General features: G+C 37.8%; 4 protein-coding genes across 7 annotated transcripts; 1 reads left to right on the forward strand and 3 right to left on the reverse strand.

Annotated features, from left to right (window-relative positions):
- The first annotated feature begins 1169 nt into the window (after window positions 1-1169).
- LOC143446263 (uncharacterized) lies at window positions 1170-10961 on the forward strand. Of its 4 annotated transcripts, none has more exons than XM_076945833.1 (8): window positions 1170-1348; window positions 4411-4528; window positions 6061-6914; window positions 7773-7976; window positions 8290-8418; window positions 8802-8991; window positions 9120-9254; window positions 9347-10151. In XM_076945833.1, exons 1-8 carry the CDS (start codon window positions 1234-1236, stop codon window positions 9369-9371), a joined length of 1770 nt encoding a protein of 589 aa, XP_076801948.1. In that variant the 5' UTR covers window positions 1170-1233; the 3' UTR covers window positions 9372-10151. The 4 variants fall into 4 exon arrangements, with proteins under 4 accessions (XP_076801948.1, XP_076801947.1, XP_076801950.1 ...); XM_076945832.1 differs by lacking the exon at window positions 9347-10151 and adding an exon at window positions 10160-10961 and having other exon boundaries at window positions 1176-1348; XM_076945835.1 differs by lacking the exons at window positions 1170-1348; window positions 9347-10151 and adding exons at window positions 2191-2323; window positions 10160-10961.
- A 645-nt stretch (window positions 10962-11606) lies between these two features.
- LOC143446709 (uncharacterized) lies at window positions 11607-14912 on the reverse strand. Its single transcript, XM_076946467.1, has 9 exons — window positions 14856-14912; window positions 14723-14788; window positions 14385-14585; window positions 14064-14132; window positions 13813-13965; window positions 13618-13683; window positions 13357-13554; window positions 12889-12960; window positions 11607-12611 (listed from the first exon to the last, which is right to left on the reverse strand). Exons 1-9 carry the CDS (start codon window positions 14910-14912, stop codon window positions 12243-12245), a joined length of 1251 nt encoding a protein of 416 aa, XP_076802582.1. The 3' UTR covers window positions 11607-12242.
- A 68-nt stretch (window positions 14913-14980) lies between these two features.
- Window positions 14981-17523, reverse strand: LOC143447544 (atlastin-1-like). Its single transcript, XM_076947738.1, has 6 exons — window positions 17324-17523; window positions 16888-17090; window positions 16442-16576; window positions 16147-16302; window positions 15505-15582; window positions 14981-15369 (listed from the first exon to the last, which is right to left on the reverse strand). The coding sequence occupies exons 1-6, from the start codon at window positions 17430-17432 to the stop codon at window positions 15115-15117; spliced, it is 936 nt and encodes a 311-aa protein (XP_076803853.1). The 5' UTR covers window positions 17433-17523; the 3' UTR covers window positions 14981-15114.
- A 5420-nt stretch (window positions 17524-22943) lies between these two features.
- On the reverse strand, window positions 22944-25711 carry LOC143447040 (alpha-(1,6)-fucosyltransferase-like). Its single transcript, XM_076946961.1, has one exon. It carries the CDS (start codon window positions 24980-24982, stop codon window positions 23390-23392), a length of 1593 nt encoding a protein of 530 aa, XP_076803076.1. The 5' UTR covers window positions 24983-25711; the 3' UTR covers window positions 22944-23389.
- Window positions 25712-26156: the final 445 nt, after the last annotated feature.

The raw sequence follows: 26156 nt of genomic DNA on the forward strand, positions 1-26156 counted from the left end.
AGTTTGATGAACATCCTCCAGAAGTTACTACCAGTTATAAATTCGTTTATGATACAATTAATGTTGCTATACAACTTGCTACTAATATGATGTATTGGCGTCTGGTTTCCTTTGAGGCCGGACATCTTGTGTTCTCGAATCGTGCTTTAACAATGACCTTTCTGACGTAACAATACGGTTGATTGCCGGCCAAAAAAAGGATTTACGCAATTCGTGATGGTAATCATAGCACGATAACACCACATGGGAATAAGCTGCTATTTTAGTTGTGTAAATAATAAACAAAAAGTTTTGGAGATTGAATCAAAGATTATTGCCTGTGTGGGCGACAAGTAATAAATCGGCCTGCATTGTTTGGCTCGCTTCCGCTAAGATGAACGTGTTTATTTTCGTCTTTGGTAACCACAGCAACGAGGAAATTGAGACTGAATATTTTGCTGAACTGATTATCGAGGGTTTCGCGCAAAGAAAAGGTTTGAAATGTTGCTTTCATAGCCAGCTACGTCATGAAAGAAGTTCATTTTGCATAACTGGTGACACTCTTCGTTCAAATCTAATACAGAGTAAATATTATACAAATACTAAGAAAATCAGAAATGTTTTTACCGAACAACTTGAGGAAATGCGGGCTGTAAAGGACTGCAACGTTTCGATAAGTGCTAACTACATAGCAATGAATATTTTGCTTCGTCGGCCGCATAACATTTATTTATTGCCATCAATACCTTATTCGGGCTTCGATAGTTACCATAAAGCGTTTTTTATTTTGGGGTCTTGCCAATATTTGTCCTTCCGTAGTTATGACCCAGGTGAAAAGTCGATTTGTGATTGCTTTATGACTAAATCGTAGTCCCCGATTTCATGGCAATTATAACGTAAATGTTTCTCCTGTGCGTCGCGTCTAGACTGAGAAAAAGCTTGCTAACGTCAATGCAAAGCAGAGAGAGAAAACGTCGGCAAACAAACTGCTGGCGCGAGCTTCGAGCGATTTTGCCGTTGCGGTGGGGAGAAAATTTCCTCGCCGACCAAATCCTGCTCGGGTAATCAGAAAAATGGTCGAGAATAAAATTTACGTTTTTAGATCTGACCTAAGCGAAAGAAAAAGTTGGTTTCAATGGGTGTTGTATAAATTAACTTCGAATGCAATTTTCTCCAGTATTTGATCAATATCCTAGAACAAAAGCAACGGTTTGTTTGGTTGTGAACGGAGTCTCCAGCAATTATTGCGTCACAATGGTGGTAGACTTGTGGCAATCTGATGATGTCACTTGGAAAATAGAATTTGCCGACCGTCAGCAATTTGAAAATGCTACAATGACGAATTACTTCCGTTCGCCGTCATATAAATGTGAGTAATTCAATTGTACTTTGGTGACTTCTGGACGAATGTTTTCAATTTTTTTTTCTCTTTGCAACAAACCAGAAAATTTGAACATTTTGTGATATTTTACCGGCAAAATAATATTTTTTACTTTTCATTTCACGTCATGGAACATAATGCAATAGATATAACTCGTACAAAATAGGCGACGGGAAGAAATTGTGTAAATCTTTATTTCAAATATAGCCTATTTGTAAATTATTAGTAACACTGCACGCAATGATTCATCGCTAACAGTAACCCCATCATCAATTTGAGGTGTTCGAATGTTTGAGTGGACATAAAAAAGATAAGATGTTTTAACAGGTGTTTCGGAAGGAATCGCAATTTCGGAATAAAACTGCTCCAATAAAAATAATTATCCATGATTGTGACGCCATAGTTTTTGTATTGAAAATCGGTAATTTTTCGGTTATCAATCGGCAAAGTTTTTGCCGGACAGTAAATGTTTATCATCGTTGTTTCAAACCGAATAATCGCGGTTCTGTCCAGCCGACTTTCAAAAGTGAATAAACCTCGCTTGTGTACGTCTCGTCTGGCTTTGTGTTAGCGAATAAGAGAACAAAGAAAAACAACTTTTCTCTTTAATGTCAGCGAACACCTGCGAGCGTTGACAGATGCATATCGCGCAGTTTTCGATGTTATCCGCGGTTTGTGGGAGGCCTAACTTGCAAATACATTAACCAGATAACATGGAATCATGCATTCATGCAGTACCGTCTTAGAATGATGTAATTTTAAGGCCGTTTCAGTAGTTCTTATTCTTTTTGCCGTTACGGTCGACTGCACGCCGTTTCGGTCGGCTGATCTTGTATACACTCGGGAGTTGTTCCGTCCCTTCGCGTTTCTCTCTCTGCGGACCTCAGTTAATATTGGCAGAACTCGTAAATACATAATGGGCAGATATGGCGACCAACATATAACAATCGGGTCTTCTGAGAGGTGCGGTTTTTGCTTTATGACGTAATAATAAGATGTTAAACTAACCGGTTGAAACGAATTTAGCTGTAAGGGAGGTTTTTTAACTTTAGGAGGACAATGAGAAAGTTCAGCTAACGAACTTGTAGGCTACAAGTAACCAGCAGTTTCATGCAGCCTATACTGGAACAATGTATCAGGAAACTAGTTTATTGTATTTAAGCTAGAAGGGTATTTTGGTTTCATTTCATTTTATGTAGCATCAGTTTAGACTTAGAGTCTGATATAGAGTAGAAAAACTTGAAAACAACTCAAATGTTGTATCTCGATTCAATACGCACGTGATCTTTTTGTTTTGTCATAAAGAGAAGGGCTGGTTTGTTTGTACACGAGGCTGTTTTTATCAGTAAAGGGCTGTGTTAGCGTTTGTATGAATCGTTTGCTAGTTAGTAATCGTACGAGTTTTCTTGGCGACTATACTGATAAAATTCCTAAAAAGCCAACTAAAGCTTAGCGTAAATACTTCAACGTTTGTTTGCGCATTTTGGCTGTGACTACGCTGGTGTTTAAGTGTGTTATGCTTGCTATCTGCATTGACCGTTGTTCACCTGATAATTACACCTAGCATTTTTAGTTAACAAATTTAACCAGCCCTATCTGGGATTTTGTTTTAGTAATTTTGGTTGCATGCTAATGATAGCCCACAAAAAGTGGTAAAACCACAACTCATGGCGATCTGTATCTCTACATTTTTGACTGCCTCTTCACTTTGACTGTTGAGGCCAGTGAGTTTGACTATAAACTTAGAGACTTGTTAGTGGCTTATTTAACAACTATGTAACTGTTCACGGTACTTTTGAGTTGATGGTATCGTATGTTTGTTATGCTGCCCATCGTCAGATAACGATCTCACAGCGGCTTAATAACTTAATTGAACGCTTTTGCCGTCGATATATCAAAGGATCGAGCACGGCCAGGCAAAAGGTTAAGCTCCGAACGCCCGGACATCGATTCCCGAGGCTATATTTTTCATGCTGCCGCCTAGAGCTGATGGCGTCTATTTGTTTTCTTATACATTATAGACTCGTATGATAATAGGTTCGAGCGAGCTCTTCCTTGTGTGGTTTTTGTGACGTCACAGATGAAGGGTTTAAGCTTAATAGCTGGTGTTCTAATACCATACCAATGTTTCCTTAATTTGATCTATTTAAGTGGCGATTAATTTTAAGAACAGTACAGTGCGTAGGATATTTTTGTCCGAGCTTATATTATGTGACACATCAATAGCTTGTGTGACGTAACAATTGCCGTTAGTCATCGCGAAACCCGAATTGCCCCCAGATTTTGTGGTCGTCGATTGCTTTGTTAACAATAGAACCTATTGCACAGTGCCCTGTTTTACACGTGTTATCGCACTTTGCTATTCCCACGACGTCGCCATGTTGGGAAGGGATGTGTTTTTACGTCAACGACAGAATAATGTCACCACCTAAATGAGTTCAAATTAGCCTGGATAATTATTATATAAGAATAAGTTCCTGTGTCTTTTCTGTTATTAACCCAGTATTCTTTTTATTTCATTTGGTCTTGAACTTGTTCGGATGGTGACGTAATTCCATTGATTGGGTTAATATAGGCGCCAGCTAGAAGGTCTCTTTGTGTAGAGAAATACTAAAAATATATCAAATCTCCTGTACATAGGCTCGTGAGAGTGAGTCAAATTTTTTACTTGTGTTTCCACTGCGAGATATTCTCAAGCCGAAATCTTAACAAAGGCTATTGTTCAGTAACAATCGACATGGACAGCTGAAGTTGCAATTGGTCAACTATCGGATTTCCTCTATTGCGCTCTACAATAATCTATGTTTTGTAACCCCAGCGTATGACGTCATAATTTCCTATTATAGCTTCATTAGCCCTTTGAAGTGGCCATTTTAGGTCAGGATCCAGGAAGCTGGATTTGTATAGGGCTACTGTAATGTGTTTTCCTCAAATTTAGTGACCAGTCACCTTCAATTTCCACTTATTGAGTTGTTTCTTGTTAATTTTCGCAACTTCTACGGTTCTTCGTTTAATTAATTTTGTTTTCTTTTCTTAAATGTTTGTTGTAGATATTACACATAATCAGCAATTACGTCATGATCTTCGTTCTATGGTTGCCATTAGAAACCTACGGCGTGGTATGAAGCGGAACTGCAGTGAAACTCAATCGTCGCGTGAAATAAAAAGGTTGGTACTTAAAGATTCTATGACGTTGTCATTACATGAAAAAGTTTCCGACAATGGGATTTTGACTAGATTCGTTACAATGCACAATTTTTTTAGTAATCAGCGTTTTTCATAATTCAAATTATTTCAAGAGACTGCAGAAAGTGTTAAAACTAATTGTTGACAAGTTAAGTTTTCTTTAAAACTCCTAAAACTGCAAGTACAGTATCCTGGGTTCTTCTTAGTATTACCGAAGGTTTGTCAAAAATGCACCGTTCCTGTGCTTTAAGCGCCTGTTATGGGTAGGGCGCGACCGCAGGCAAGAACATTCGTATTTAGACGTCAATTTTCTGTTAAACAGACAACAAATCAGCATTTACAACAGTCGGTCGGTAATTACCTGGAAAAACGCCAGATACTTCGATTTGTTCTCATTACAGCCGGCTGCAGCCAAGAAGATTTTTGCAAGATTTTTTTTTTGCAAGCCTTCGGGGAATCCCCCGATGACGAAACGAGATCTATAAATTGCATGAAGCGCAACCAAAGAGTTCGGTCATTGCATACTTCTCACGGGGCGGTCCACTGACGCAGCAAAGCATGAAATTTTGACAAGCGAAAAAAAGCCTAACCACAAAAAACTTGATTTTTAAACCGCTTTTGCATTTGCTGTAGTTTCACCTGTCAGCTACGTAAGCAGTCTGTTATTTATTCGTTTTTAAGTGTCTGAAATCGTATCCTGGACACAAAAACAAGGCTACGTGGTTTGTGTTAAAGTTAAGGCAAGTTTTCTACAACTGGAACAAATGTCTTACACGAACCCTGTTTTATGACTTTGAAGTGCTCATTTATCTTGTTAAGTAAGAAATCATAAAAGAAAACTTGCGGTGATTGATGTAAAGGCAAGTGGTTCGCTGTGGGAAAATCGTGGATTATACCATCGATTAGCGCTTTCAGTTTTGTACATATTATACACAACAAGTTAATGATATTTTTAAATGATAATTATGACCAAAATATGATATCGATATGGGACGAAATGAACTTTAAAACGACAGTTTTACTGATAAACTTACCATCTTCATTTTTTGTTCCGTTGTTTTCACCTGTTTCATTGTGTTTGTAAACGAAATTGGCAGAAAAACGCTAATTTAATTTCTTTAACTTCTAATTTAAAGGAGATAGTTACGGTTGACTGATTTTAGGTCAGATCTTTTTCTTCAAAAACACGAAACTTCTCTGCTATCTGACCCCAATTGTTGACGTCACCAAGTGTCTGTTTTCGCCTCTGGCCAACGTTAACGCGATATCAGCACGATTAATTCTGCAAATAAAATGATTTCGCGAACGACCATGGTTCCTAGGACTCACTTACATCAGGCGGTTAATCTTATTCACAATGATACAATGGTACGTTAAAGAATCAATTCGAAGGCGGAGTTAACTGGAAAACGAAACCGACAAACTCTGGATTTTCTGCGATTTTATGCTTTTCCATGTATCAAGCGCGCCCTGTAAAACAACAAGCTTCGTCATAATGGATTTTCTATTTCTAGATTCAATTCTTCGGAGGGTAATCACTATAACGACCACCCGACTTATGCATCAACCACTGTGACGTCATCATACGACACGATGAATGTTGGAATGATGTCACCGGCGAACGACTTGCAAGCTGGCAAGCAGCTGCTATCGAACGATTTATCGCTCTATCAACAATCGCAAGACAGCAGAACTGTCGATGACGTCATTATGTCGTCATCAGGTGTGGATTATCCCCCAAACATTGCAATTTCTCCTGGGTCGTGCAAAAGCCCTTATTGCTGTACGTCCCCCGGTTTCTGTAATTTCCCCTACCACAACTACAAAAACCACCACTGTGTACCGCCCAGTGACGTCACGCATGACGTAATAAACAGAACACAGTCGGACCCGTTTCCACGGGACCAGGTGTTCGTTCCGGATTCGGCCGAACCCGAAAACATGGACCCGACTACCAGTAGCGGGCGACGACTGTCCGCCCCCATCTTGCATGACCCCCTCCCTGTGATTAAACCCGACCAGATCTCCCTCCCCGGTATAAGCGACAGTGACGATTTAATCGACGCGATCGCGCCCATCGCGTCGTTGTCTTCGTCATCTTCATCATCGCTATCGTCGTCAGCTTCGTCAATTTTTAACGACTCACTACTGGCCGACGTTGCCAACAGTGACGTCATAGGCTTACTAAGGTCACCGAAGGTGGAATCCATGGAGACCGCGACGTGTTTTGAAATGACGAGCCGTGATTGCGAAGTGATGACGCCGAAACCATCGCTATTTACCGGCGGGGGAACGATACGCAGGAGCCCGCCACCCCCGAATGTTACTCTAAACCCGGAAAAGCACAAACGGAATGCATTACCCCAAGGTGAGTTTTGTTACGTTTATTATTGATTAGTTCTGCCGGGTACATTCTAATCCCTTGCGAGTGTCTTTATAATACGTCACATATCTTTGTTGGTCGCAGATGTTTGTGCCAAACTAAAAGAACAATGTTTAGATACCAGGACGATCGTAGGTAGTATTGGATTTGCAATGGCACAAAGTATCACGGAACTTCGTAACAAAACTCCAATAATAACTCCTCTCGCTATAAATACCCGATTTGAATTGGCAGATAAGCGAGGTTGCTGACCTAAAGTTTATGAAACCGCAACCGCTATCCAGAGTCAATGTAATCCGTCTTAGCTTTGTCTTGAAATGCCTAAATTAAACATAATCGTGCGAGATCGGCGGAAATTACTTTTCTCCTGCCTCAGCGTTCACCTTCAACTGCCTGTGATTACTTTATAAGGTTGCCAGAGCTTTGTTGTCGGTTTTGTCTGCTTTAACATCCTAAGATAAACCGATAACAGACCAAGATATATCCTGCTGTCTGCAACAGCAGCAGTTAGGTGACTTTTTCTTCATTTCCTTTAGGGCGCTTGTTGCAATGCGATTGTGTTTTCAATTCGCCCTGAATTTGTAAAGTGGCTGTCAACACAACTGCTTTACTTTATAGACGTGGTGGAGTAAGCTCCAATCAGCTTAGCGACCACACAAAATGCTTCCACTTTTCTAGACTAATATAATTTTTCTCCATGATAGCATGTTGTAGGACATTGTAACAATTCTATTATGATCGCACATCACATATACTACATGTCCTATACTTGCGGCTCAGAGAACCCCAGTTTCAATGTTTACAGATTTTATTTTTGGGTAAATAATGTTTCCTTGAACACAGATCCGGTTTCGTGGACAAGAAATCACGTTAAGGAATGGCTGATGTCATCAGTAAAGGAATACAACTTAAAAGATCTGGATTATAAGAAGTTTGCGTCGACTGACGGTTACAAGCTCTGTCAGATGACGATGAGAGATTTCTGCCGCTTGACTGAAAAAGCGAACGCCGAAGTCTTGCTCAATCAACTCTCTCTTTTGAAGCAGAGTAAGTTGACGAAACTTTTCGTGCCTGAGAGAAAACTTTCACGCTTGAATGCGCAAGGTTCAACTCAAATGAACCTTATAAACAATCTTGTACCGGTTGCTCGTCCCAACATCTTTATATTTTAAAAAGCGACCTGTTTATTATGTATAGACAGGTGGAACTCGGTTGCTGATAATTATAATTTTGGCACAAAATGAATGGTTTTCCAGTTAGCTCTTGTTGGCTCCAACGTGCATTTTAACGGCCTTATACGTTTCCTGACCAAACTGTTATGTTTACGATGTCTGTTAATTGTTGGAATTTTTGCTTGCAGGCCGTAACACGACTTCAGGTCCTTTTAACGGGGTCATGGACCCATTTCAGGCGGCTCAAGCTCGACAACCCGACTGCAAAGATCCTTACAAGCTTTTTGGCCCGATTTGTATGGAACTGTCCAACCCAGGTCTGTAAAAACACCGAGATAGCTTTGATTTAGACCAGTGTGGTGCGATTCATTGCATCTGAAAATGTTTACTTTAAATGTGTGATCTTGTGTGTCATTATCCAGAAGAATTTCTTATGAAATGTTTAATAATTACCTTTGGCACCACTGAGTCGCGTGGCGGTTTGACGTCGTGTAACACCACAGGCGTCAAATTCCTGATGCAGCATCACGGCGTTTTTCGAGCAGTTTTTAACATTTTCATGAATCATCGAATCAACGTTGAAGTAATCTACCGCGCTTTGATGAATCAACATTGCGCTTCGTTGATTATGATTATGCGCTCAACCGTTTAGATAAACACGTGTCACGTGACCTCGCTTATCAAAAGCTTGTCTTTCTAGGTTCGAGCCAGATCCAGTTATGGCAGTTCCTCATGGAGCTTCTCACCGCGTCATCAAACGCCCCCTGCATCGCTTGGGAGGGGGTGACCGGCCAGTTCAAGATGGTCGACCCTGATGAAGTTGCCCGCCGCTGGGGGGAGCGCAAGAGCAAGCCCAATATGAACTACGATAAACTGAGTCGTGCTTTGAGGTAAATTGCGTGGTCTTGGTGCTATTAAAATGATGCTGGATATCGTTTTTTCTTTTTTATCTTAAGTTTGAAGTGTCCGCTAAACAAAGTGAAGAAAACGTTTAAGTAAAGCTTAGTTCATTTTGTAGATATTACTACGACAAAAGTCTGATGACCAAAGTGCATGGAAAGCGATATGCTTATAAGTTCGATTTCAACGGCATTTACCAAACTCTGCAAACCAACGCAAAGCCGCCGTCAAATCAACCGAGTCTATTTTACAGGTTGGTTATTTCAAATGTATATTTTCCAACGTAATAAAGAGAGGCGAGCTGTGAGATTACAGGCCAAGTTTAGTTATTTCATGCTCAAACAGGTTCAGGTGGTTGATTTGCCAATAAAGTTTGAACTCCAAATTTGTGGGAGCTCGGTCACGTGACCACTCTTGGCACCAATCAGATCTGGTTCCATCACCATTATCGCAGCGTTTGCATGACCGCGATTTGGTCCAAAGTGGACTCGGCTGGCCATTTTGTTTCCAGACACCACCCATCTGTAGATTGTCTTACATGTACTGTTACCAAACTTTCTCTAGTACACAATAAGGCTCCATGTTTATTTTTGAACCCTCAGAAATTTTACCGCTATTTGGTAATAACAATAAGATATCGACCGCGTGTGTGAAGTATGTAGACAGTGTACTGCAACACTTGGGGCTGACAAACGAGTAAAGTGGTTCGGTTACCGATTTCTAAAATCCGGTTTGTGAGAGTGTGGTCATGTTTACGGTGTAGGCTTACTAGCATAACTTTTCATTGAGGTCCTCCATTGCACGAGGCTTGACACCGGCACAGACGAAGCAATTTCATGTCTTAAGATAATTAACCTAAAGGTGATTTGTTTACGATTTGTAGAATTGTAGGTAGTCTCGGGTAGTTGCAAGTGAAATCGCCTGTCACAGTTGTGCGAACAGATAATTCCTTCGATTGCTTTAGCAGCATATGACATTTTGACTGTTTTCAATACATTTAACCGTTGACATTAGCACTGGTGGTACAATGGAACTTTTTAGAAGTTAGTTACTAATCGGCATTAGGCACACTGTTTGTATTGCAACTGTCCACTCCGGCCAACTTCACCAGATTCCATTCACATCACTTGCTAACCATGTTGTGCTTTCTTTTACCAGCTCGCGTCAGTCACGTGTGCGACAGCAAGCCCGGATGTCACTGTGCCAGTTACGTAAGCTCTCCCAAGCAGGAATGATCCCGCCTGGAATGACTGACCCACCAGCGACATCTCTGTGACGTCATAGTTACCTTTTATGACCTCGTTTTTGAAGCAAAAACTGCCATGTTACGGTCTACACGTGTTTGTTCGTTTATGTTCAAGTTTCCTGTATATTTAGTTCTGCGCATACATCTATAAAGATCTCACACTGTCCTGTCAAGAAATGTGAGTCACTTATTTATGTCGGCCAATTGCAAAGGCGACATACCTGCGAATTCAGCAACGACAATTTCTGCTGTCTCTGGAGTACAATACTTCATTCGCCAGTAGTTTGTGTCTTAACAAACTGTTAAACTAAACACATTTGAATTTGTTTGTTGATTATAAACATTGAGAGCTTTTCCTACTTTTCTAATAAACATTTTTTCACTCAAAACAAGAAGTTTTGTCTAATTTGCATCCGATATTTCACGTTAACCCAGGATGAGGAGAGCAAAAGTATGTAGATTGTTTCATTACATCATAACATCGATCATGGGAAGTTTTGTTTCTTGTGTTGTGTTTTTATTAACATGATCACTTGTAACCTCCAGAGCTACTTTCAACCTGAAGCCTGAATTATCCCAAAAAGTTAAGTTTTTCTGAACAAATCAAAGTCATCTTTTGATGTCATCGTTTTCTAAGTCGCTCTCTGCCGGTGGTTTCTACATTAACTTGCGCGCATGTGCATTCGTGTAAAGAAAATGAAATTACGATGCAAATTTGCCAGAATGTGAAAATGAATTCGAGCTCGAATGTGGCCTGTATGTTTTTTCACACGTCAGTTTGAAACCGACCGGAAAAGCCCGGGCTCACTAACCCAGTTTCTCTCTGCATAGTGGGTCATCAGAAAGACCGAAATTAGATAATAGCCCTAACAAAAAGATAACAAATGAAATAGGCTACAAATAATAACGAAGCAGTTTGGTCGGGTGGTTCTAGAGCACTTGCCTTTAATGCAGAAACTCGCTGAGGTTCAAATCAATGTCCTAAAAACTCTTCTCTTCACTCAGCAGTGAACGGATATGTGCACATACAGCGTTCTATAGAAGGAAAGACGACTGAGGTTAAGAAGATGGGCAACGACCTTACTTACCATGCGCTGTATAACTCTAAATTTTACACAGTCTATAAATCTAACTTCCAATGTTACAACGGCTTCCAAAAAGCTATGAGACCTTTATCTTTCAGCCTGCGGAAGCTTATAGGCAATTTAATGACTTAATGGCCGCGTTGCATTCGGCGCTTTCCTAATCACTACAACTACAGCTGTAGGCCGATATCTATATTCGCTGATCGATTAACCGTCGAGCATCAAAATATTTTTTACTCCTTTGCACACAAACCTGTTAATTGTCTGAATGAAGCACATTTTAGAATTTAGTTTATTATATTTACAAACTTGTATTTTATGGACAGCAATGTTCAGTGACAAAATCCACAACTAAAAATCACAGATATTTACAAAATGAATACAACATTCATAGATTTAACATTATTCACTTTAACGCAATTTAGTTCATATGTACATGAATATAACTGCAAGTACTGCGACTATACAGTAATGAGTTAATAATAATTTTGATTAGCCTTTTTTACAGTTTTAATTTATCAGTGCTTTTATCAGTGTTAAGGTTTAGATTTGATGTAGCTTACATAAAACTCTTACAAAAAGCTAATATATAACAGCATTTTAAAGAACAGAATTATTTACATGTCAACGAAAAGAAACCATGAAAAACGGCATTGGCATGAAATTGACAAACAGAATTGTGAGAAAATAAGTGTAAGTGATGGATTCCTATCGTTACTATTTGGTCACGTGGTCAGACCGGTGCTCAGCAGTGCTACTCATCACGTGAAACATCGAACAACGGAAGCGGAAGTAAGCTCGAATAACACTTTTCACTCAGTTTGAAATATTGATTGCAATCTTTATATCAAAACAAAGTTTGTAAACTACAAAGTTAATGTTTGATCTTTCATGCAGTCTACTCCATTTTTTACTTAATGAACCCAAGCAAAGTTATGGCACCCACTACAATGCCTGCCACGACACCCGCACTAATTTCTATTGGGAGCAACACAATCGCAACTCCTATGGCCAATGCGGCTATCGTTACACTAGCTAATGTCCATCCAGCCATCATCAGGACAAACCTGTGGCTCGCTTTCCTATAAAGGCCTTTCCTTCTTTCCATTTCTTCTGCCAGCCTGATGTAGGATTCTTCGAGAACCTCGATTACGTTTTCTTTTAGTTCCTCGTGCAAGGGGGTTTCCTCCCATGTTTTATGTTCTTCTGCAACTTTCTTAATGAACTTTTCATGGATTGCCCGTAAGGTTTTGGGCAGGACATATTTGTTTTCAGTCACCTGAAATGAATGATGTAAATAATAACCCAGCATCCAATAATGAAATGCTTCACATCTAAAAGACAGACAACAGGAAAATACAATATCTGTTAAAGCTAAACATTACCAGCACGCAGGCTTGTACTAAACTTTATGAAAACTTTTTCGGATTAAGCCATGTTATATAAACTACTGTATAAACTAAGACAACGGCGTGACAGATAGACCTACTTTTACGTCGCATTCTATGGATAGTTGTACTGGTAGGTACGTTATTTATATTGCAATCTGTGTTTACCTTGTTCATGTAATCTAAGTGTTGCTGTTTTAACTTCTCCTTATGAATTTCAAACCCATCTTTGATTTTTTTCTACCAATAAAAATGTTAAAGTAAACTTGGCTTAAGCATTCACACTCACAATCTATTATTATGATAGAAAAATATATCGGTCAAACTAAATCTACACTAAAAATGGAGTAACATGCTAACTGAATTGGTGAGATTAAAATCGTTAATATAGTAATAGTTGATGAACCTCAGCAATAGCTGGTTAACGTTAATATTTTATATTTTGAATGTTTTTTTTTTCGTTCTATGTCAAATATTCCGGGCTGTGTGAGTTTAATAAAACCAAATAAAACGCTGTTAAAACTTTTAGTAAAACCCTTTCACAACTTAAAATGTTGCATTTTTAATCATATAATACTTTTAATAATTTATAATAATAATAATAATAGATTGCTGCCGAATATTTCTCTTTATTACCAGAAGTTCTTCGTTTTCCCGAAGAAGATGCGGATAAAAACTCTGCAGACGTTTGTTCAATTGGTTCTTTCTACAACCAACAATTTTTTGATCGTAACCTTTCTGGTTAGCTCTTTCTTGAAAATATTTCAGTGCTTTATTTCGGCATTGATTGTGGTTTTCAGCAAGTTGCTCGTGTGGGACATACTTTCCTTTTAGCTGAAAAAGTCGACGAATACCTTTTTAAAATATTAAAGTTTGAAATGACTCAAATAGAATTACCTTGTTTATGTCATCTTTAAAAATGGCCAATGCTTCATGACAAACTTCACTAAGTTCACCGATTTCCTTTAAAAATATATATATAAAAACAAGCAATAAGAAATGAATAGTTATGGCTTGTGATTGAGATTTCAGTATATACAGTTCAGTCATTGTTTTAACGCAATGTCTATAACGTGAACATTTGAGAGTCACCTGTTTAAGACGATCTTCCTCATCCTTAAATTTTTCGTAAGCATCAATTTTTTTCTCCAACTCTGCTTTGTAAACATCTTTGAAGTCCAAATCTTCACTTGTTTGTCGATCAAACAATGTCAGTGCATTTTGTCTTGCTGTCTCCTTGTCATGCTTATATATGTATATTTTTGTTAATCGAAAATGTGAAAACAAATTGAAAATTTAACTCTCTAACGCTATCATGAAAATTCTATAAGTACGATTCCAACCTTTCTGTTGTCTTTGTATAACTGCAACCCTTCATCCACTAGTCCGTTGCATCTGTTCCGTTCTAACAACTGAATAAATGTGAAGGAGTGAAGGTTATAAGTGGTAAAAAAATTAAATTTAAAAAGAATTACTTGTGAAAACAAGTAGTAGTCTTGTGAATTATATAAGTGTTAAAAAAAATTCAAAAAGAAGTTTTAGTGAGAACAGGGGCCATAAAACAATTGCTAAACAACTAAATTTTACTGAAACAATTTTTCCTGTATATCTATATTCTTGCATTCTTTTATTATTAATTTTCTGTTAAGATAATGCGAAATAACCCACCTCTTGAAATGCCTATTTTGTTCTTGGTTTTTCTTTTCCTTTTCAATTTCCCGGAACAAGACATCTTTGTATTCACTGACAAGGTCCGTATAAGGAGAAGTGAACAAACGACGAAATTCTGAAAGAGCTTTTTCTTTTTCCTGCTCATGTTGATCATCGAGTGCAGATTTGCTTCGATAACTTTGATTCGAAGCATCCTTAATTAACAATATCAGTTTCAAACGAGAGATTAAAACTGGTGTCAGCAAAGGTCGAAGTTTTTTGTACAAACAGGCAAAGAGAAAACATAAATTGTCGTGCACTGTATAGTACAGAATATCAGCACATACTGTACCATTGCTTCGCAGTAAGTTCGTATCAGGGTTTGAGTCACGTTTTGAGCACTCGCTTTAGCCTGAGCCTGTGCATAGCAAGAGCATTAAATGAGATAAAGGTAGAAAACCAAAATTGAAATTGTCTCTTTTTACCTTCATTGTGGTTGTTGGTTCGGAGAACTGATTGCTTTGAAGTAAATCGTAGTACATGTACACATAGTTTAAAAGATTTTCACCAGTAATTTCTACTCCTTCAATAGACTTGGGCGAAAGATTTTCAGGCTTTAGCAGGTTAAAAAAAAATTTAAACACTTGAGATCGAAAGTCTTTATCGATATCTGAAATCGAAACGTGTTTTTATTTGCGCTAAACAGTTCATAACAAAATTGTAATCAAATATTTGTAAACAACTTCATGAAATTCTGTCACCTCCAAAAGTTACGTTTCTCCCGATTCTCTTGTGACCAGCAATGATTACACCAGGATATGGCAACAAACAGCAATTCAAAGAATTAAATGTTTTGCTTATGTTTGCTCTCACTACTTGTACATCTGGGTCGTTAGACTCAGAGGTGCTTAGTTGCTTGTTCAAATAAAGCTTGCCACCTTTCGTACCAAAACTGTACTTTTCATCATCTTGGAAATCTCGAATCAAAAAGGTCAAGTTCTAAAAAAAGTTACATGGTAAATGTAAGCTGGATGCAGGAAAACAAACACAAAATGGAAATTTATTGTAATTTAACCTAAGTACTCCGAAAGTTCATGATAACAAACATTATTCTTTATCAATAATAGGACTTACTTGCAAAACTTTGGCATTTTGATCTAAATGTTCATTTTGGCTAAGGCGAAAAACCTCCAATGCATAGTTACAAAGATCCTAAAAACATAATCAACATATACTTTATTAAAAAGGAAATGATTAAAATGTATTAAAATCAATGTCTAGAAGCAGTATTACCGACAGGAAATTTAGCGTTGAGACGATAGTTTGAGTTCATAATATTATACAACTATAAATACAGTATCAAAGAAATATTTATTGCATCGCGCACTAAGTATTTACTGTTGTCACATACGCAACTACTTTTAAAACGTTTTATCGAGTGCTTAAGTCTGTTTATACAAGAACTCAAGCCAGCTGGTGAAGTTTGGTGGAGGGAAGCCCGGACGAGTGAATTCAATCATCATGCACAGCATCTTCAGGCATAGGCGACTATTAGTGTTCAACCTGTACTATAAGTGTATAGCGGCCGGCTGACGTCTCAGATGAGGTTGTCGGTTCAAGTACACGGCTATGTCTTGATAATGCACTTAAGGATAGGCCTATGCCTGAACGTGCTGGACATGAGGATTGAATTATCTGAATACTCAGATTGAATACTAGGGTTAAATACAGGTTGAACATTAATAGTCGCTTAAGATTACAGTCAAGTATGCTTACGCTCAAGGGTCGAAGAACGTTCTCGTCTATGTTATCCTTTACATTGTAAATTTGAACTGTGCTGAGCAAACTGCTGAGTGTGAAGATATCAGTTTCAGTTTTATTTTTGCTGTCCTTGTCAAATGCACCTTGCGTGTCCATTAAGAGCACTGCAACCTGCAAAGAATTTGTATTGATGAGCGTTGGAGCATATTTTTGTGACTATACGTATATTTAATTCGATCAAAGATATACATATTAAATTTTTGCTTCATGCTATATTGTCTGCAGCTTTTGCAAGCATCGACTTTTGCACCTTTTTGTCGTCTTGTCCAGTTATCATATATGGCTTACTCCAGATCCATATACCAGATGTAACTCGGTCTTGCCCTTTTTTCCATGGAAATATTTGAGGAATCTCTTTCGTGTCGTCAGAAAAACATCTGTTATCCTGTTTACAGTAAAGTATAATAATTATAATAGATGACTTAGATCCACTTTCTCTTATAAGTAAAATCTAAACCGTAATGAATGTGTGGACACAGTATCTAATCTAATATTACGTATCTAATCTAATCCGTAAAATGATTTAAATGAACTTTATTAAGTACCTTTATTTAGCTGGTAAACTTGAAAACGATCTCAGTATTTTTTGTTAAGTTAAATATGAATCTATTATTATCTATGGTAGGATAAGTTAATCTATCAATATCAATCTAGCAATTAAGCTTGCCCTAAATCGGATCCTTTCAAGCTTATTACCATTTCAGATTCCAAAAATATAATAAGCAAATTGAGCAAAAAAGATTTTCCTTTTCTCATGGCTCCTGTAATCGAAATAATTAAAACTGGATTATTTTTGACATCTTCGTGGTTAAATATCTTCCAGGCTGCCAATTCATCAAACTCGTAACTTCCGTCTTTGTTTTGGATCAAAATTGGCACACGTAATGTTTTTTCCAAAACTACAAAACAAAATAAACATTATCAGCACCAAAGACAAAAATTATTGACGCATGAATAGTTTAAAGTTTATAAGTTATAAGTTTAAAACTGTTATGAGTTCTAAAGTTTATAAGTTTAAAATTAGACTTTCAGGACATCTTTCATATTATCTGATTCTACATCTTACAATGCACATAAAACAGTAAGAGATTCATAAAAAGCATAGGTTCTGTATTTCGTTTTAGTGGCTTACATTTTGCAATCTTTTTTGGAATTTTTTCTGAATACTTCTCCAAAAGTTCTTCACGCTTAAAATCAACAAATTGAAGAAATTCTTTCTTAAATTCCTTCCATGGTTCCATAATGCTTTCAACGTAGACTACTCTTCAGTTTAAACTTTTCAGTTTTCTGACACCTTACTTATTAAGGTTTCCCTTTTCCCCAAAACACAAAATTGAATTTTGTTTTGGTGTAATTTGAGTAGAAATTAAAAGAGTGTAATGGAAATATTTTCTTTTAAAACATTGCTAAATGCAGAATTTCTCATTTAAAAGTCCATGCAACGCAATGTTGTTGCTTTATTCTGATCATTTAGAAAATGTAGATGCCGCAAAGTTTATGGTGTGTAATATTGGCAGCGTTCTGAGCAGGCATATCCGCAACCTTACACTTCGTTGATACTTTAGATTAGAACGACGACCAGCACATAACACGCTGCTACACTCTTGAGGGTAGAAGGTTTTAGACTTTAGAGTGTTGAACTAGCTTGGTCTTGACGTGATGTTAATCCACAGTTTTGCATCGCTTCACCTTGCTATTGCTTCCATTATATAAGTCAGAACTAGAACGATTCGAGTTTGAATCAAGTTACGTTTTCTTTTAAAAAGTCTTGACTATTGTTTAAAAGACTTAACGTTGCTTGTCTCAACGTGGAAATTTTGATTGATATAACTCGAGTCACAATTCAAAGTTTAGTTCAATGAACCGTATAGGATCGTTTTATTATTTGTTAGCTGCTGTACTTTCTTCAAAGATTACCACGCAACAAATTTTACTGAATCGGCAAAACGTTACAAATGGGTAAAATGACATGTCATGAGAATTAAGATTATCGTTTGGTGCTACCGTATAACAAGAGGTAGGTTATATGGTTCACAGTGACTTTGTTTTGACTTGATAACTTCCAATAAACGAACTAGATTTCATAAAGTTAACTGAACCGAATTGATTTGACTTCAGAATGCAACTAAAATGACTCGAATCGACTTGGACTTGCGCTGTTAATGACTTAACGTGCGTCCTAACCATTAACACTTGTTTCCATCCATGTAATGTTGAACAAAGTAAAGTTACAAGTTGGTTGCAATTGCTACTTATCTTGTGAACTCAGCATTTCAATTGCCACCGAACTTCGTATTCACTTCAAATGCATCTTTCTTATACTCAACCTTACTAGAATGTCTTCAAATACAGCCGCCAATGCGAGACAAAGTTGTAAGGAACGCAAACATATTTTTTCGCTACTCATTTATTACGCTTTCCTTTGCCAAGTGAGCAAGTTTGCGTCATTCTTTCCATGTCACGTGACAAATCGAAAGAGGAACTTAACAGAAAGGCTGGAGACGCGGTTTTGGAAAGTTTTTTGTTCTGCAAAAAACGGTTTAGAAAAGAACTCTTCTTTTGAAAGAGACGTTTAGGTTGGGTGTTTTAAAACATGTCGTTGTCCCTTTAGGTTTACTGATTGCGGTGAAACATTTCTAACCATATTGACTTAACCGTTTAAGTTTACCGGTTTCCCAAAACATTCACAAACTTTGAAAGAACAAATGAATGTTTGCAATCTTTGCCTTGAATAAGAAAATGCGAAACGACCTTCGACAAAAATCGACGCTGTGATTTAAGCTTTGACCTTTATTACTCACTTGCACGTGAAGCATTTTTAATGCCGAGGTAAAAGTTTGATTATTACATAACCTTTGTTTTTGGGAAATTTTTGGTTTTGGACAAACTGATGCAAACAAATTTAAATTCTAACGCTAAGCATATCGTTCACAACATCAATACTGCAAAGTGTGTTGACAATTAACACAGTTCCTATTGGAAAGCATATGCAAGTGTCTGATAAAGCGATGTTGCACGGCTGCTTTTAAGAATAGAAAACTTTCAATACGTGACCACTTACAAGTTTGTTGATTCGCGCAAAGTGTTTATTTTAATTAATTCAATATGATCTAAAATAACGTTTGTGCATCCATATTAAAATCAAATTGAATGCTTAAATGATCCGGTTATAACAAATCTAACGAAGTTTTTAGAAGCTGCTTTGCATTCAACTACGCCCTATTTTGTTGTTTGCAGTTTAGTCGTTGTCTTTATCACGTGATCAAACGAAAGCGGAACACTGCGTTTGGAAAATTGCTTTCTTAGTTCATCTACAGTCGAAAACCACGACACAAGAATCGTATCTACGCAAATCAAACATTTCGATCACTTTTTTATACCATATAACTTTAAGAATAAATGTAAGTTCATGCACTAGCATTATCTAAAACTAAGTCTTTCTATCGAATTTTTGTGATGTCCAGTTGTCCACCTTCTTAAACTGTATTGAAATTATGCCGGTGTCAGCAGCAAGTACGCTTGCCACAGCGTAATAACAGAAGTTTTGTACTGTACAGCAAATATAGAAGATACTGGTTAGTATTGCCAGCATAGGTGCCGAACTTTGATAATTCCAGACTGTACAACCAGACCTATAGGCACAGGTGACCGCGTTTCATTGGCGTACTTTTGTGAGCGGGCTCTTGGAAATACTGTACGAGTGTACGGTATTCTGATCCATAAAATGTAAACTTTCATAAGTTTAAAATGCTCAAAATTTAATAGTTATAAAATCCATTTGCCCGACTGGTAAACAATAGACTGTATTTTGCCGTGACATCTCGTATACAGGTGATATAGGTCGCACCTATGCATTAGTTTCTTTCTTTTTATTGTGCATAAAACTTTGAAACAAAATTATTTCTACCAAATTCGAATATGACCAGTAAAGCAAATGCATTTAAGCGTTAACGATTATGAACAAGTTTATCGTTAGCGACGTTTAACTGCTTCAGATAATTAAAGCATTTCCAAACCGACCCTGTGTATAGCAACTTGTTCTGCTTTCCCCAAAATAAAATGACATGAAACGACTTGGACTTGTTTTTTAACTTAACGCAACACTGTTACTGCGTGCGTCAACTTGCGTCCTAATCATTAAGACTTCTTTCCATCACTGTTATATCAGACAAAGTGAAGTTATGAGTCTGTTGCAAATACAACTCTCTTGTAACATCAATATTTTCCATTGCGCTCTTTCTGCCGCCTAACTTAACACTGTAACAACATTAATTTCTAAATTCAAATGCATTAGGCCTACTTTAACTCAACTTCACTGCACTTCTGTTATGTTTTCAATTACATCCGCCAATGCAAAGACAAGGCACAAACGCAAAGCTTTTTCTTTCGCTCGTCGTTTGTTGCGTTTTCGTTTGCCGAGTGAGCAATTTGCGTCATTCTTTTTATGTCACGTGACAAATCGAAAGAGGAACTTAACAGCAGGTTAAACGTGCGGTTTTTCACAAAGTTGTTTGTCTCGCTCAGGTCTTTTCCTTCGTTTTGAACAGATACCTTTTCACTAAAAAACCACGAAACGAAACGCATTTCAAAGCGCTGCTTTATTGATTCTATGCCTTGTCTCCTTTATAGAATGTCTGCACATCTTTGCAACGGGGGATGAGTTATAGAATGCACGACAAAAACAACAATGACATTGCGCTATACACATGTTGTTGTTGAGCTGTTCCTGGTACACGACTGCGGAAACTTGGTATTATTTTATTGATAAATGTAATATGTGGTGAAGCACAGACATAACTTGACGCGGATAGACGTCTCAAAGGAGCATCTGTATGCGTCCTTGTCTAAAAGACGTCTGAATCGAAATGCGAACAAGGAATAAAACAAAACAACGCAATAATTTTTTGGGCAAATAAAACGCGGTGTCCTGCCGTTATCCAGTGGTCAGGGTGGTGAACGCTACAGCAGCACGTGTCTGAATGTTGGTTTTGGGCAATAGTTTAGCTACAAGGTCGCGAATACTTTTCACATCCACAAAGTCAAATTGTTCATGCTGCTTGGAGCCTACTGTCTGATCACCTCCGTTTCTGCCTGTAGCATCCACCGCAGCTTATATTGTCCACATATTTAACTGCTTGTGTAAACACAATCGCTCTGGCTAATACAAGGTTATTATGAAGTTGAACTTTGTCTGACTGTCACTGACTGCTGGGACTAGTTGTTTTGCCATCAATAAGTACAAATCTTCAATATTGACGTAATAACTGATCTATAGCCCTACATTAATTCCCCATCAGTTAAACAAGTTGACAAACGTTATCGAGTTGACGCAAGATAAATGGAACAAGTGAAATAAACCAGGCTCGGTCGAGACAAGAGAAGATTTACGTTCGAAATTTCCATTCATATGAAACTTGCAGCATAATTCTCCTCGTAGTTTTTACAACATAACTTAATTATAAATATGGTATTATTATATATTTATTATAACTTAGTTATGTTACTCTTTGCCGCGATTATTCTGCTTAAACTGGTCCAACATTTCTGAAGCCACAAAATGATTTTCACAAGCTAAAACGACGAAGGCAGTTTTGTATTGTAGTGTTTATTTTTTGCCATTAACTGTGCGGAGCGAAAGTTACGATTGTTGGAAGATGTAGAGGACATGTTCCCTAACTTTCAAAACAAGGATGCTGTTAATAACCGAAATAAATATATATAGTGACATGGTTAGATTAAAATGACAATGAATATGTTAAGTATCTGAGCTATCTAAGTAACTAAGCTCGCCTTTTGAATGACATGTACAAAATTAGAAACCTAGCCTTTTGGTAACCTTTTAGTTGCAAAATAACCATAGCTATGTATGTATAACAATCTACTTCAATTTAGTTGTGCGAGCTCTCTTTTTTCTTGATTCTTACCTGAAAGATACATCTTGTAAAGTAAGAATTTGTTGCAGTGGTGTCTTCATCTTTCAATCTTGTAGAAAAGATCTTCTGAAACAAACGTTGTTTTAGGTACAGCAGCTGTTTTGCTCGTGTTTTTGCAAATTTAAAGCATAGGAAGATAGAAGTGAAGCCTATTTCTCGTCATAAAAGCCTAAAATAAGAACGTCAAAGACCATGTGAGTTAAACGAACGACGGAGGAAACATTTCCTATTGTTAGGTGATGTTGTTCATATTTTATCAATGTTCTTCTACGTGGGCCATGGATTAACTTACGGAATAGGTTTATGCTAGCTTGCCTATTGCACGTAAAGTATATGAACTCCGACAACTATTCTTTGTATGAAGACATTTTCTTTATCTTTTGTGACATTATTCAACAATGCGTCTTTGGCCTCATGGTAAAACTTGTGATGATAAAGTGGTATTCTAGCTCCGGCCCAAGTATCTTTCTCTGCCGAGTAGAAGGATCTCCGTCACTGTCTATACACCCACAAAATTGACACTGTCATAAACTGCGTCATTGTGAGAATAAGAAGTCCGTTATTTCAACTGCTAGAAATATGGTAAGTCTACAGACAACCACTCTTTCAGACTCTCTGTTCAGTGATTCTGGTGATTTGTTCTAAATTTGGGCAATACGATAAAACAAATATTACGTGTGACAGTCGGAACTTGCACGAAGGCTAGCTTCAGTGTCAGCTTTGGTAAGCGCGGGGCCATTTGCCACTTTTGAATATAATTTAATGCCATAACAAGAACGTTAGCCAAATATCAACTTTTTGCAAAACAGCTCCCACCAAAACCTTGCTTGGTGATTTATTTACACGAGAACAAATTGAGAGAAGAAACAATGCAATTTGCGCAAAATAAAAGTTTAATCGTTAATTTTCTTTTGGTGCTAAGCAGCGCGGGGCCCAAAGCAGTCGCACCCCTCGCATTGGCATAAGGTCTGCAAAAAGGGCTCGAGCGGTGAGGGATCTAAGCCAGGCTTCAGTCGTGCATAGACTTAGAATCATAAAGACTGACTCATCGAAATTAGTTTAAAAACCAAGGTTCCAGGTAGTTTATTTTGAAAGTGCATAATGACTCCATCGTATCGACCAACTATTAGTGATATTTACATGGAAAGGAAACAAACATACACCGGAAAATGAAATATACAGAAATCTTTACGTCATCGATATTTATTTCGTAATCCAACATCGTTCAAGATACGATCAGACATTAACTTGATATTGTCACGTTTTCACAAAAACGGAACTGAATTGGTTCTCAAGAATGGTTTTATTTTATAACTTGGAACTGAACCTATTTCTCCGCTGACGGTGTTGTTCACCCAATAGTAACCTTTTCCAGGAAGGCTATAACGTGCGAATTGAGGGATGTCGAAGACAAGTAGTGCGTCTCCACGTGTCATATTAAGCTCTCCAGATTTAGGGCTTGCTACGTGGTCCATGGCTGCAACGTATCGATTGCTTGTGATCGGACTCGTTAACTCCGGATTGTAGTTGCCAGAAACAGAAACCATACGATCACTGGCGTCTGTGTAGTGGGATTGCATCAAATGGAACACTGCCTGACATACGTGTGATGTAAATCCGCAGACAACAAAATCGCATTTGCTCAGAGCATGAACATCAGTTACAAAACCTACGGCACCCTCCATTTCTTTCCTTTTTGTGGGCGAAGAATGATTTGTACTTTTTTCGTCGTGAGTGATGTGGTAATTTGGATAGTCTTTTCGTACTTGTGGCACAACCCAACTTTTGTCGGTTGCTATGTACAATCTTCTTACGATGGAGGAAATATGTTTTCCTGCTAGCTGTTGTTGTTGTTCATATCGTATCCACCACTGTTCCACGAAAGCCATATAATGACTGACCGGATAGATTTTATTCTTTTCCTTATCAGCACGTATATGAACTCCGACAATTGGTCTTTTTATGAGGGCGGTTTCTTCTTTATGCTTTATGACATTTTCTAACCATTTCTGAGGTCTCATGATAAAACTTGTAATCTGTCCATTCCACCAAGCTAAAGGCTCGCTGTTAAAAGCAAATATCAAGGGGAAGATGTCGCGCGGTACACTGTAGGACAAATAAAATTGGTCGGCAGGTGGCCGCATTTTCATTCGAAATATCACACATCTTTCATTCTCCAACGTAGCTTTTTCGGTGTCAGCCGATAACACGTGATTGCAAGACAAGGAGACGTTTTCACAACTTTCACTGATCGGTTTATGCATTGAATTGAACGCGACCCCTGACCTTCTGGTTGTAATCAGCACCGTTCGATTTAGTGAAATACCAATATTGAAGCAAGTAATATAATGCCTCAAAAAGCAACCATAACCACACATCCAATCTATAGCGCATTGCAGGACATTAGCGTGACGACAATCCTTTGGGTTTTGTTTATCGTAAAACTTTTTAGCAGTGTACATTCGAAGTTTTTCAGCCAACCCATCCATTTCTGGCGATAGCACGTCCTGCGATATCGTTTCAAGCTCGTTCAGCAGGAAGTTGACTCTGCCTTTTAAATTACAGTCACGCAGGGTTTTGTGTTTAGCTATATTTGCTTGTTGATCAAGCAGGCAAGTATACATTTGCTTAAGTTCCTCCTTTTGTTTTGTAAACCTTTGCTTCAAAGACAAGCTCGGTTTCTTCAAAACGTCTCTTTTCAAAAAACTTAATTCCTGGGATACTGATCTCTTGTCCGTTGATTTCAGCACGGAAAGGTGATTCCAGTTGTTCGTAAAGCAGTCGGTGAGGATTGTCATGACTATTATTTCACCTAATACTCCAACGCATAGGTATATCAGACACCTTCCGTGGTTCATTTTGTCTTACGAACACTATTTAACTAAGCATTTTGAAAGATATGTAGTATATCAGTATATCAGTTATAATCACTATCCAAATACACCACGTTTCGGAACTCAAAGTGCACTTCATATTAAAATCAATCTGTTTCTTGCCAATTACGCATCAGCTTAATTTTTATTCGAATCGACGCTATTGGTAATACTTGCCAAAAATTAATATAAAATAGCTTTAAATATAGCCTACCGTTGTAATAAGAAGCAAAAATTTAGGAGTTACGAATCACGCGCCAAACGTACATTGAAGGCTAGACTACCAGTAGAAAACATATTTTTTGTTCTAAAGTTTTGGTCGATATTGTAATCAAATATAGTTATCAATGTACAGTAATGGAGAAGTGTAACGCTAACTCCCACTATATTTCACACAAAACGTGAAGCAAAGAAGTTTACCATCGCCCAATGGTACAAAGAAGAGATGCGTTTAGCTGTTTGGCAAGTTGTAGCTACTTTTAGAATCATCCATTCAAGTTAATCAGCTGTCGTTGCAACTGCTTTATACAAGATGCTAAATACGTATTTTTGTTATAGAGGTTCCGAGATAATATTTCGAGTACGATACCCATTGACTTTGCATTGACAAAGATCTAACAAAAACAGTTTATCCGTAATTTATACAAAACTGACAACAGGAGAACATTCAAAACAATCCTTAATGGCGTGCGATCTACCCAAACTACAGTATATTAGTAACTAATGCGTATGGCTTAACCTATTACAATCACTGTGCTCTGTAATCTAACGGCACAGAACCAGATGCCAAAAGCGGAAAACACGTTAACATTTGTCTATTGTTTTACGAAAAGATCTGGCGGTTCGTCAGCAGTATTTCCACATTTCCTACTTCCCATTCTTTGACATCTGCTATTGTTCAAATTTATTAGCTTAAGTTTTAAATGTTTTGTAACGTAGATGCGAGATCGAAGAAGAAATTGTCATTGATTCTCGCCAAGGCTGGGGATACGAAAATTAAAATTCATTCAGACATTTCTATCTTTATTCCACAGTAGCCTATCTACTCCTATGTGAGGGGTCGCTGAGCCGTTGTTGACATTTCTGCAGATAACACCAAGCCATCTGTGTCTTATCTCCGTGTGATGCGAACTGAAAGCTGTTAGCCTAACCTAGAGCA

The sequence above is a fragment of the Clavelina lepadiformis genome, chromosome 2, assembly GCF_947623445.1.
Source record: "Clavelina lepadiformis chromosome 2, kaClaLepa1.1, whole genome shotgun sequence".
Taxonomy (NCBI): domain Eukaryota; kingdom Metazoa; phylum Chordata; class Ascidiacea; order Aplousobranchia; family Clavelinidae; genus Clavelina; species Clavelina lepadiformis.